Source organism: Bufo gargarizans, chromosome 11 (assembly GCF_014858855.1).
Source record: "Bufo gargarizans isolate SCDJY-AF-19 chromosome 11, ASM1485885v1, whole genome shotgun sequence".
NCBI classification, from domain to species: Eukaryota; Metazoa; Chordata; class Amphibia; order Anura; family Bufonidae; genus Bufo; species Bufo gargarizans.
In genome coordinates, this window is record NC_058090.1 from 32,206,793 (window position 1) to 32,220,709 (window position 13,917).

Consider the following 13,917-nt stretch of genomic DNA (forward strand, 5'->3'; position numbering starts at 1 on the left):
GTTTTACAGCGCGTACGATCGCGCTGTAAAACGCCCGACGCTCAAACAAGTTCTTGAGCTTTTTTTTGGGCGTTTGTCGCGCGTTCCGGCACATAGATATTCGGGAACGCACGACAATGTGTGCACGCCTGTCTCTGTATGCGCGATTGTAAACGCCCGTACAATCGCGCATACAGAGCGCTCGTTTCAGAACGCTCAGGTCTGAACCCAGGGTAAAGGGGTTGTCCGGGCTTTTACTATTGATGACTTATCCTCAGGATAGGTCATCAATATCAGATCGGCGGAGTTCCGACACCCGGCACCCCTGCCGATCAGCTGCATGAGGAGACGGTGCGCGCAGTGCGCACGTGCCGTCTCCCTGCTCTCTTCCTGTCCGCTGCTGCAGTCTATGCTCTTTGCTGGGTGTCGGACCCCTGCTGATCCCATATTGATGACTAGTGTTGAGCGAACTTCTGTTTTCAAGTTCGGCGTACAAGGTTCGGGTTATCTAAGGGTACTTTCACACTTGCGGCAGAGAATTCCGTCAGGCAGTTCCGTCGCCGGAACTGCCTGCCGGATAGGGCAATCCAGACGCAAACAGATTGGCATTTGTCAGACCGATTCGGATGCGGATCCGTCTGACAAATGCATTGAAATACCGAATCCGTCTCTCCGGTGTCAATTTTTTTTGCATTTTTAAAGGTCTGCGCACGTGACGGAACTCAACACCGGAAAACAGAAACGCTAGTGTGAAAGTACCTTCAGAATTGCGTTATGGATTCCGCTACCACGGACCATAACTTAATCCATAACAGAATTCTTAGATAAACCGAACCTTGTACGCCGAACTTGAAAACAGAAGTTCGCTCATGCCAACTGATGACCTATCCTGAGGATAGACCATCAATAGTAAAAGCCGGGACAACCCCTTTAATGACAAATGGAATGGTAGAAATAAATATCAACATTTTCCTGGAGGAATAACAGAGGAACAGAACACTAGAATACATCATGTATTATGGGTAATACAAGTAATGAATGAAACAAGCATGTCAGGAGAGCTAGCAGGTCCACTTTAATCAATTTATCATGAAAAGCTAGCTTTCCAATATACTATACTGTATATACTTAAATCACTGATCACTTGCAAGCTCTGTTAGCTGTCAGTGAATGGAAACAGGAATGAAACCCCCATTCAGACCTTATAACTTGCATAGCTGACAGAAGTAGAGGGATACTTTTTGCTGTAAACCAGGGGCATAGCTGGGAGGGGGGGATCCTGGTGATAGGTACCAGGAGGGGGCGCCAATAAGACACTATGCCTTGGCCAAGCTGTTTCGATATAGAGCTAGGACAACACGCTACACCTCTGTTTTACATAAGCAAGTAACACAACTCGTAGTCCCACAAGAGGTGAGCGCTGGGGTCATACATGTGCAGCGTGCATACCTCTTTTAGCTTGGGTTCACATAATCTGTTAGAACAGGTTTTATACCCTAGAGCCAGCAAGAGAAAAATTACATCCTCAAGTTAGGTAAATGTCAGCACCGCGCAGTGATCTATACAGTATTTATGGGGCATTAACAGGGGCTGATCAGTACTGGACTATCAGATATTCTGAATGATCGGACTTGGTTTCTGCTGCTCAGTCTCCTGCTTCTGTTCTTCAGATATTCTACTGTTTTTGATTCTATGGTGGAAGAAAATTGCTTTGTAGGTTTACAATTCTTGAATTTAAATAAAGTTAGGGAATTGCCAGCCATGCAATGTCACGGCGGATCTATCATATCAAGCACCACAATATTTTTGATCAGGGCAGAACACTGGGTGGGGATCTATGATTCACACCTGAAAGCAAGACCCGGTCAAAGTGCCTTCGATTCCTGTTTTATCTACAGGTGTGTTCCCTAAATAAACAGGGAGAGGTGGAAATCCTACCGGAGAGCCAGGTCTCCATAGCTGACGTCAGGTATGGGTAAACAATGGCAGTCGCTCGACACTATTAAATCTAAAAAAAGACAACCCCCAAACTGAGGACCTCTGTGTCCAGACCCCCAGGATACAACAGATTTTGCAAAGGAAGCTTCTTTTTGCCTCTGCAGTGGCCACTACAGGGGATATAGGGTATTACATGTGGTCATTGTCCACTCTGGATTACAGAGGTGGGGTCAGCAGTGGGATGGAAGACCCTCCTCTATCACATCTGTCATATGAATGGGGTCCTGGGGACATAGCCCTTTAAGTAACCAAAACTATATAGGTGTCTCACAAGTAGAAGAAAGTGTATCTGGAAATACTGTAGCTGAACATTGATGCAGAGTTATGAATACTGTCATGGTCTTGCATGATGGAAGAATGTTGCAGAATGTTGGGCACTCACCGATCGGATATTAATGACCTATCAGCAGCCTGTAAAACCCTTTGAAGTAGGGATCAAGCAGTTCCTCAACAGTTGTTGTCTAATCAATACAAGCGGGCTGTGACCCGATTACCTGGGGCAGATTAGCACTTGTTTTCTACAGCTTCCCTGTCTATGGCTTACAACACAGTGTCTAATTCCACTTCCTTCATTAGACCTCAAAATGAAGCAAGACCCTAGACTTGATACCCAAAATATAATTCAGAGAGAAGACTTCTGACCCCAAAATGAATTCAGACTCCACAGAGAAGAACGGGGTGGACAAAGACAACAGATGGTCCGTGTGAAGGAACAGTATTTGGGACCCTTGCTCTCCACGTGCTAAGGTAATACATGGGAGAACATTGGGACACCGATCCCTTGCATGCAGTTGGAAGCACTGGAGTGATCATTTTAAGGTAGTAGTGGACCATGTTGCCTACAGGGCCCCTATGCAGTGGGATAGCTTGCACAAATGGTATGTCCACCACCGGCAAAGAACCTCTTCTTTTCATCTTCCCCTAAATATGGTGATTATAATAATTCTGATTTGGTAGTGTGCCCCACTCCAGTCCCGAGAAGCTTGCCTATTCCCCCAGGAGGTCTACACTTTTTCCAGAAGAGTAGACAGATTGTCATAAACAGCAAACAATAGAAATGCCCAATGATGCAAGCTTCTATTATTTAATCCAAAATCTCCAGGAAGACTATATAATTGGTCCGGGTAACTGGGTGTTACCATGCACTGGATTATGTCCAATTGGCAAGAGAAACATGAAGACTCTATACCTTTCCTAGATTCAGAGGTGTCACACCAACATGAACTCCAGCTGTAAAAAGGATTATGGAAAGAATGGAGTTACCTTGTAGAACATAGAACCGCTGGACTACGGCGAGCTGATCCTCCGCTGCAGACAACGAGGATCCACTGTCCGATGACATGGTCCTGTAGACCTCATAGGTGTGGACAACGGAAGAGTCTGGAATAGAGGCAGACATAATGCTAAGTTTCACATTCACCGTAAAATGCTAAATTTATAAGAAAAAAAGTGCATCGTCAGCATCAAGAACGGCAGAGATCTCCACCCTTTCTGCCCTTTGGCTGTTGTATAGAGAAATATTCTCAGGTTCATGTATAAAACTAGAGCACATCAAAGAGAGCACGCCTATGATAACAGCAACCCTTCACATTTCAAGTCTCATTTTGCCCACCAAATATCTGATGGTGATTCTACATAGTAGCCCTGTTTTGGGGGATTTCTAAGGTTCTTCTTCATCCCCTGCATGCAATGGTATAATGATGCACCCCATCTGTATCTATTGCTAGATATTAAAGGATCCAGCAGATCGTATGGTAGATACCATGGGTGCCAAACAGTCCCCTTTTACTTAAAATAAAGTCATTCAGGTTTCATCATGGTGTCTGCCCCTTTGATAACAAGAGGTGTATTTATTTCTACAGTGGACAGGGTCATAATACAGTCCCATGCATACGGTATCTGATAATCCTGAAGAAGCAGCCCAGAAGAACTGGTAAGATCTCTACCTTAGGTAAGAGGCATTTAGGTTTTTACCTAGAGTTCCACTTTAAGAGGATGGATATCACATATAAAAAAAAAAATTGCTGTGAGAATAATGCACACAAGGTGGTAGCAGAAGGTATCTGGTCAGTAAGGTGCACACCATGGAATAGCACGATCACTTTCATACATGACCCACACAGTCTATGAGGTATTCTAGACCAGGGCTCCTCAACCTTTTTTCTCCTATACGTCATACAGTAGTTAAACCATGATAATGCTTGGCCCAGTCCAGCAGTTGACATTTATGCTAAAAGAGGGGTATATAGTGGATAGTGCACTGTAGCTAATTCCTAAAAGCCATCATAACAAGAGGCTTAGACACAATGCCCCCATGATGCCCAAGAGTCAGCCATAGTACCCCCTGTGCTAGCCACAATCCCTCAATACTAACCACAGGGCTCTCATCAACAGGCACTGTGGTCCCAGTCAACACCACCAAAGGTGGCCATACACATATACCTCTGCTGGGATGGAGGCATCATATCCATGGACAATGCAACTATCTTACTACATCGGAGATGTTTGGGATAGCATTCCATGCCCTATCAAGAGCTTGAGAAGATCTGTTCAAGACCACAAAGGGTTAACAAAAGATTTCAATATTGATCGTCTTAAGCCTGATTTCTGCTGGCATTGTAGATTTAATCTCATCAGCTTAAAAGGATTTTTGAAGGTCTAAACCCAGGTTGCCGGGCTTGGAAACAGTCACAGCTACAAATCGGGAGCTCTGTTAGCTGAATCACATCCAAGCAAAGCTTTTCCACCAAGAGTTCGGTATACCAAAGCCTGATACGTGGTCACCAGCTACCATCCAACATTTCTCTGAATGGTCACTTCAATAGAGCTCTGAAAAAATTACAACAGATCAGTGTTGCTGGAAAGACCAAAAAGAAAACCGTCTGGCTTAGGAGACACAAGGGAATGTACAGACATAGAAAACATGACTGCTTTCTTTAAAAATGAGTGCCACATCTGTCCACGGGTTGTTTGTGGCATTGCATCCTTCTTATTTGCTACCCGCTGCTTGGTTCTGAATCTGAGAGTCCCCTGCTGTCTTCACTGTCTGGCTTCGGTCCACACATGAACTTCCGGCATGGACAGGATCACGTGCTCTGCTGTAGTCAATGACTGGCCTCAGCAGTGACTTGTCCACAAGTGGCATGTGACCCAGCAATAACGTGCTGCTTGGGGATACATCTGAGACCAGTCATTGGCTGCAGTGGCGCACCTGACCCCATCTGTGCCAGAAGTTTACACACGGTAAACGAAGCACAATGAAGACACCCAAGGACACATGGACCTGGAATGTGGCGGCGGGGAGTAGGTAAGTAGGTTCCCCTTCACAGGTCCAGTGGGGAGGGGGAATTATTTAAAAAATAAGTCAATCCTCATGCAGATATGGAACCAGCCAAATATCTACTCTTTAAGAGGATCTAACACTCCCATGATGGCAGATGTCAGGGGGAAGAGGGATCAGGTATGTTGCATTATGACATGTCCAGTTCTTTGTGCTGTATGAATTAGGCTGGTCATACACATGAAATAAACGTTAGCTGACCCTGCCAATTTCGTGGAGTCCCACATTAGCCAGTGATGGGCTGAGCAGGCCTTTCTTAATATTTCGAATAAATAGAAGAACAACCACGGCAGTCCAGTGATATGCACAATTAAATCAAGAACTTCTTCATTTTTCCATCCAGCTTAAGTACAGCAAAGGCCAACATTTCAGTCCTGTCCCTTGTTCACAGCCTAGTTCTATGCAGTGGGGTATCTAAGAGTGTGGCTTTCATTACGCCAGAGGAAAAAATATCCCATTGCATTGACCTTGAACAAGGTCTGGGAAAAGACCGAAACGTTGACCTTTGCTGTACCTAAGCTAGTTGGAGAAATAAAGAAGTATTTTTTATTTAATTGCATATAACACTGCAGTGCTAAGGTTGTTTTTCTATTTATTAGACTCGGGAGGACTACCCTACCACCGAGCACCAATGTTATAAGACAGAGTGCTGACCAGTCATTACACAAGTATTTTTCTATTTTTTTGGCTTGTCAAGACAGGAAGTCGAGAGCCATGGGGCTCAAAGTAGCCGTCCATCTTTGACCTTCTAAAAAGTTGGGATGTAGACCAAAACCGGTGAGCATGGTTAAGACACTGAACTGGTAATGACAATGGTCTTGATGGTCTAGTAGAAGATTTGGGGAATAATGTGCCAAAGATCCACTACAAGTTGCTTATAACTATTTATTCTTCATTGCAGTTTCTGTCAAGCCTAATGCTGGGAAGGACCAAGTGGAGCTTTGATAAAATATTACAATGGATGAGACCTTTGTCTGTGATGTTAGTATTATTACATCAGACGTCATGTATGTGTTATACACAGTAGGTTCCTCCTGTCTACAAGATCTCTGGTTATTTCTCAGCTTGGAAAAAAAAAGAGGACACTCCTGCTCCTCCAGGCTCCTGCCTCAAGTCTTTTATCCACTAAGTGTCAATGTCAGAACTTCTTTATGATGTGTACATCACTTCTAAGGATAATGACCTCATTCTCTCATTTACTGCTCCTTTTTTTTTATAGTCAAATCCACCCACCCCCTTGTAAAAGCAAGGGCACCAACCACATGTAAACAGTGCAAGGCTTCAGAAGACCGGAATCTGTGTACATCTCACATGTGCGGAGATTATAAGCACTCCATAAATGGAGTGAAGTCCTTCAGAAAGCAATCAAGGGTAGCCGTCTTTTGGGGAGATATAGAGCATGGTGGAGTTCAGAGATACAATAAATATCAAAAGATAATCATGGGTTGGTATTTCGGTCAGCTCCCGAGCAGCTGTAAATTTTGACTGAAAGACCAAAGTACAGTCTCACCCTCAGGGACTGTGCCACAAAAATATTTTCCATTTTTCAAACCAGCAACTGGACCTGAATACTTTTGTAATTGCATGTAATCAAAAATGTTGTATCGCCACTGAGCTATTCAATACAATGTATCTGTATAGCGCCACCTGCTGTTCATTCTTCTACTTATTTCTCCATCCACCTTACTGGGGTGGTCACATGCAGTCAGTTTAAATGTTCAACGGCCACCAGCCATGCCTTCTATTACTAACTGTGGCTGTTACAGGGAAAGTGCTACAGAAGAAAGGAGACACATCCCTGATCTGCAGCAAAAAGGACATGCCCCTGATCTGCAGCAAAAAGGACATGCCCCTGATCTGCAGTAGAAGGGACACACCCCCTGAGCTGCCAGTTTGAAATAAATCTAGCAGAACATTAGGACAATGAATGGGGAGATCTCTGGATCCATGAGAGGTACAGGGCTGGTTCTAGCATTTTTGGAAATATATTTTTATGTACTAAATCATATGTGGTTTTCATTTTTCCCATCAATCAGGGCATAACCTATTAAGTAGTATTCCTGGAGTTTAGTATTGATGTCCTATCCTCAGGATAGGTCATCAATATCTCATTGGTAGGAGTCAGACTCCCACTATCCTTGCTGATCAGCTGTTTAAAGAGGGCTTGGCACTCACTCTTCCTAGGCCAGTGACACCATATTCATTGGTCACATGGCCTAGGCGCAGCTCAATCTGATTCAAATGAATCGGCTTGGGCTGCAATACCAAGTACAGCCACTATACAACGTAACGGCCCTGTGTTTGGTAAGCTGTGAGGAGGTCGCAGCACTCACCAGGGTGCCGTGGCCTCTTCAAAAAGCTGATCAGCAGGGGTGCCAGGATTTGGACCCATCAGATATTGATGATCTTTCTTGAAGACAGGTCATCAGTATGAAACCGTTTAACCCCTTAGTAACCACCCGTACACCTTTTTAGGCTGGGCCGCCATGCAGCTGGGAACGAGGGCTCGGCTCTCACATGAGAGCTGCACTCCTGCTCTAACAACCCGGCCGGCAGGAGTGCCAATCCAGGCTGTTTAACCCTTTACATGGGTTATGGCACCTGTCATATGTAAGTGGTGACAGAGGGAGAGGATTCCTTCTGTCTCCCATTGGCACCCCGCAAATGTAATCGTGGGGTGCCGATGTGTGTAAAGACAGGCTAGGACCTGGCATAGGCCCCAAGCCAGCCTTGAGTGTCAGTGACATTAAACACATTTATTAAATAAAAAAACATTTCAGTAAAAAAAAAAAATGCTTTTTTTCCATTGAAAATACACTCCCCCCATATGTTTTGTATCACCGCGTCCGTAACGACCCACACTACATACATATCATGTAAATTATTCCCTATGGTGAACGCTGTAAAAAAAAAAAAAATGTAATTACAGAATTACTAAGTTATTCTTAGTTGCCACCCAAAAATCTTAACAACAATCAAAAAGTGTAATTTACTTTAAAATGATACCTACAATGAAATGAAAAGTCAGCCTGCAAAAGTCAAGCCCTCATACAACTCCATAGAAAGAAAAATAAAAAAGTTATGGGTCTTGGGAAACTGCGAAGGAAAAATATTTTTTTCCTTTAAAAAAAGGGGTTTTATTGCACAAAAGTAGTAAAATGACATGGTTTCCATTTTGCACTGATGATGGGTAACAACCCTGAAACCTCTCACAGATTGAAAACTGCTCTAAAATATTACTTCCTAGTTTTTCACTAGAAGGTTGCTTTCCTCACATTTCACACGCCCGACTCACAAGGCCGGCTTTCCCATTAGAGTAAAGTGGTCCATGCCTAAGGTTGCCTTGCAAACAATGGCACTTGCTTGTTAAAGGGGTATCCCATGTGCAACACGCCAGACCTGCAGGGGATGACGAAGTGAGGTCACAGTTATGGGCAATCGAGGGTACTCACTATATTTGAAGAACCCTGGGCAGGCGCGTGGCAGTGAAGGAGAGGTAGACACAGTTCCTCTGGGGCACGCTCTGTAGATAGGGACCAGGCCGGATGGTAGTTGAGGTGCCCTGGATGTTACAGGTATTTTGTGTGCCTGGGGCAAGGTCCCTGTGGTATTCGTGACGCCAGTGCCTTTGGCCGGTGGCACGCCGGTTGGTGGTTGGAAAGATGAAGGTACACAAGTATGCAGTGAACCAAACGTAAACTTTACTGGACAATCCAACTTTGTACAGCAGGGAGTAATATAGTCTCTGTATTACAGTTCCACAGAGGGGCTTATTCACAAATATGGCAGGCAATAGTCATGCAAGTTACACTGAGGGTAAATTCCACAAGCACTCAGCAGCAGGTTGTACTTCTCCTAGAATCACTGTACAGTGTCCTTTATAGAACTCCTGCTCTGGCTTTATATCTCCCAAGGCCCGGATGCCTAAAAGGGTGGCTTATATCCTTGGTTACTTCCTTCCTCAGGTATTATACTGCTTGCTATGGTTCCTAAGTTCCTCTGCCCATCAGGGTCACTTTGCTTACCCTGGGTCGCCTCCTCCTATCAGGTGGGTAACTGTTGGCTTCTCCCAGGAGGTTGAATCCTGCCACTGGGGTATCTCTTCAGAGCTAACTTAGGCTCTCTTGTTCTTCAGGCAAGCTGGAGCTTCTCAACAGCCTCCTAGACATCACTAGCAGCCAGGGCTATCCAGCTGCATGTCAGGAGCAGGCTTCTTAACCTCTGTCTTCTCAGACTCCTGACTCTGCACTAACTCTCCCTGTCTGGGCCTGGACATTTATACTAGGGGCTCCCTATCTCCCTCTAGTGTCTGGGATGTCTAACTACACCCAACTAGGCCTGCTGCTGCATTAGACAGGGGTACATTGCATATAACAACACATTAAAACATACATTAAATGCAGAATTAAATATGACATCTCTGTTCCTTGTGAGTAGGAGTAACGCGCACACCAAGTGACCCTTGTGTAGTGCCCACCCATACCTAGTGGGACACTACACATGATTAATGTAAAAATGAAAATGCAATATAATATAGTATATGACAATCTTTTTCTAAAAAACTTAGGACCAGCCCTGTACCTCACATGCATCCAGAGATCTCTCCATTCATTGCTCTGCTAGATTTATTTCAAGATGGCAGCTTAAGGGGCATGCACTTTCCCAGGGGGCATGTCCTTTCTATTGGAGCTGGTGGCAGTTAAAGGATGGAACTGAGCATGTGCTTCCATCTCCGTTAGCAGGACAGAAAGATTAGAAAAACAGCAAACACCAGGTGGCGCTATACAGATAGATTTCATTGAATAATTCAGTAGCTATACGAAATTGTTAATTACATACAATTACAGAAGTATTCAGATCCAGGTGCTGGTTTGAAAAATGGAGAATATTTTTGTGGGACAACCCCTTTAGGGTCAGGGCTGGATTCAAGCACTGGGTTCATTTATGAAAGTACCGACTTTGTATGGTGCTTTTTCCATATACCGTACCTTTATTTCAGGCTAATGTGCATTTACATAAGAGGCATTGTTCTGATGTAGATTTACTGAGGAGATGGGCCTAAGGCTGAAAACGCTTTGTGCTGAAGAGATCCAAAAAGTTGAGTGAATTCAAAACCTTTGGCTGATTAGTCATTCCTTAAAGTATGTTTACATTGTCCCTGCTTAGGTTTTTGCAGCATCTCCTGCTCTAGTTCTGAGGAATCACATACATATTCCAGTAAGGAAGCTGAACTAAACCGCTTCACTGTCGCTTTTTCATTTTATTGGAATGAGTCACTTGGGTGTCTCTCGAGCGCTAAATCTAAAAAAAGTTTATTTTCATGTGTCATCCAGCTGGTTTCTACAGTAACTGTCCACAACATAAGTAATATTCTGTTTTCACTGCTGCCTTATTTCTAAAAGTTGCACGTGGGATAATTATATACTGCCGGTTATTATTTCATGCATCACAGTAACCATTATGATGGTTATCTACAATATACAACCTAGCAAACTGATGCAGAAACAAATTCTCTGATTAAAGTGAAGGCAAAGGGAGCATCTGCCCCGGGCTGAACCTATCCCTGCACTTCTGTAAAGCTTTGGAAAAAGGGGGCTGGCGACAGGAGATGTGAGCATCTCCCCTAGGTCTCCCTGTGATTAGTAATAATAAGAACGATAATTCTGCAATCATTAAAAAGGTTGCAAAACAGTTGACCTAATATTTGATTAGTATTATTTTGGGAATGTCTATTCCATTTCCAAGTTACTTTAACTCCTGATAAAGTTCACAAATGCTAAAAGATCAGTTACTGCAATGGTCAGGTCACTGTTTTCCTTATCTTTCACCCAAGTGGGATAAGGGAGCTGAATATAGATTTATAAGCAATTACTGGCCACAGGAGATGATTTGAGCATCTGTCCAAGGTGTCACTGTGATAACTAATAATAATAATAATAATAATAATTGTGCAATCATCAAAATAAGGTGCAAAAAAGAGGTTGGTCACTGGAATGGTTAGGTCACTTTTATTATGTTTTTACCCAAGTGGAATGAGGGAGCTGAGTATAAATTCCCTAGTGAATACTAGCCACAAGAGATAATGTGAGCATCTCGACTAGGTTTCACTGTGATGATGAGGATTATTATTATTATTTTAAAGGGCTTCTGTCACCCCCCTAAAGTCATTTTTCATTTTTGGGCGACTTAAAATCCTTATACTGCGATTTATCAATATATAGTGCTCATACTCTTTTTTTGTTCAGTAGTTTCTTAAAAAAACACACTTTTATAATATGTAAATTACCTGTCTACCAGCAAGTAGGGCGGTTACTTGCTGGTAGCAGCCACATCCTCCTTTCAAATAAACGCCCCCTCCTCCTGTTGATTGACAGGGCCAGCGAGCGCTCTCCTCCTCTGGCTGGCCCTGTCTGCGTTCTAAATCTCGCGCCTGCGCCATACCTGTCTTCAGTCGGTGCAGGCGCACTGAGAGGAGGACGCTCCCTCGGCCGCTCCTTCCTCAGTGCGCCTGCGCCGATGACGTCACATCTACACCCGGCGCAGGTGCACTGAGGAAAGAGCGGCCGAGCGAGCGTCGTCCTCTCAGTGCGCCTGCACCGACTGAAGACAGGTACGCGACATTTAGAAGGCAGACAGAGCTAGCCAGAGGAGGAGAGCGCTCGCTGGCCCTGTCAATCAACAGGAGGAGGGGGCATTTATTTGAAAGGAGGATGCGGCTGCTACCAGCAAGTAACCGCCCTACTTGCTGGTAGACGGGTAATTTACATATTATAAAAGTGCGGTTTTTGAAGAAACTACTGAACGAAAAAGGGTAAGAGCATTATATATTGATAAATCGCAGTATAAGGATTTTAAGTTGCCCAAAAATGACTTTTAGGGGGGGTGACAGAAGCCCTTTAATACCAGATGTGCAATTATTAAAATAGCTTACAAAACTGTTGACCTAATATTATTTAATATTTTATTAGTATTTTTGGGGTAATGTCTATTCCAAGCCACTGTAACTCCTGCTAGAGTTCACATATTCAAGAGATTTGGTCCCTGGAATGGTTAGGTCACTGTTGTTATCTTTCACCCAAGTGGGATGAGGGAGCTGAGTGTAGATTCCCAAGCAAACACTGGCTACAGGAGATGATGTGAATCTCTCTACCACGTCCCACTGTGATTAATAATAATTGTACAATCATCAAAATAGGTTGTAAAACAAGTAATATTATTTAATATTTTATAAGTATTCTTTTGGGAATGTCTATTCCAACCCACTGTAACTCCTGCTAAAGTTCACATATGCACAGATTTGGTCACTGGAATGGTTAGATCACTGTAGTTATCTTTCACCCTAGTGGGATGAGGGAGCTGAGTGTAGATTCCCAAGTGAATATGCTTTAATTCAAAGTCATTATCCAGCAATATAAAGTAATATTCTATATGTAAATATGAGCTTATCCGTCAACAAATATACAAACATATGACTGCAACAGTATCTGATAAGTAGTCACTATAACAGCCAGTAAGTATTAGTATAGCCTTGTGGTAGATATTTATAACCAAACTATAAAAAGCTGCTTCTGAAACCTTCTGGTGTGTTTTACAGTGATGCTTCCTGTTAGGACATGCCTTCCTTCCAAGTTTCATTGTGAAGATTTTCCAAATGAATTTGTATCATTGACTAATGAAAAGACAGGATTAGACAGCGGCTATTCCAAATGCTTGTGTCAGGGTCGGCAAAGATGGTGGAGGAAGCTTATAATATATTAATGTAATTTTACTTTACCCAGCACACCTTCCGAAATCAACATGTTATATTATTTCTACTGCGACAATGACAAACTGCAGTGGCAGCGCCCCTCAGCAGAATCCAAACTGGCAACGGGGGGCAATTCAGTGCCATGTGCCCTTACATTTGGTGTGGAATTCCCATACGGCAGACGGGTGGAGACTTTTTTATGAGATTTTAAAATTAACCAATAAAATGGCAGACAACTTGGTTACAGCTGAGACCAACTAAATAGCTGTAGAGATAGGGAGGCTTGTGCCCCAGGGGGTTCAGTGGCACAAGTAGTAGCTACACAGCAACTTTGGTAATGCTGCATGAGGATTTTAATGTCACATTGTGTTGCAAAATACAAACCTTTCCAGCTTAGAATACAGGCCATTGGCAACATCAAGGATTTTATATTTTGTGCTTAATAAGTGACGCGAATGGTAAATTGCATGCAGTTTGCAGAGTTGTATGTGACTTGTATGCAACCAGAGTCGCTGTAGCCTTAATAATAACCAGGATTCATACTACTCTACAGCTACTCGGCACGATGGTGGAGAGCAGGGCCACGATCCTGCCAAAGCACGTTATTGGGCCATATATACACGTAAATAGATAGGGATTTGTACGTATTTGTCCCCATGCACACGGCCGCATGTATTTTGTGGTTCAAAATACGGATACTAGCCGTGTGCATCCCACACTTTCCTCAGTCCCTATTATGAAATGCCTATTCTTGTCCGCAAAAGTATCAAGAATTGAACATATTCTATAATTTGCGGAACGTCGGCACAGCTTGCAGACAGCACACGGATAACATCCATGTGCTGTCCACATT

General features: G+C 43.5%; 1 protein-coding gene across 1 annotated transcript in view; it reads right to left on the reverse strand.

The window, feature by feature from the left end:
- SYNE2 (spectrin repeat containing nuclear envelope protein 2) overlaps positions 1-13,917 on the reverse strand; it is a 279,407-nt gene that overhangs the window by 246,004 nt on the left and 19,486 nt on the right. The window contains 1 exon segment of the mRNA XM_044271524.1: positions 3,241-3,357. Coding sequence (XP_044127459.1) covers positions 3,241-3,319 — 79 coding nt within the window. The 5' untranslated portion in view covers positions 3,320-3,357.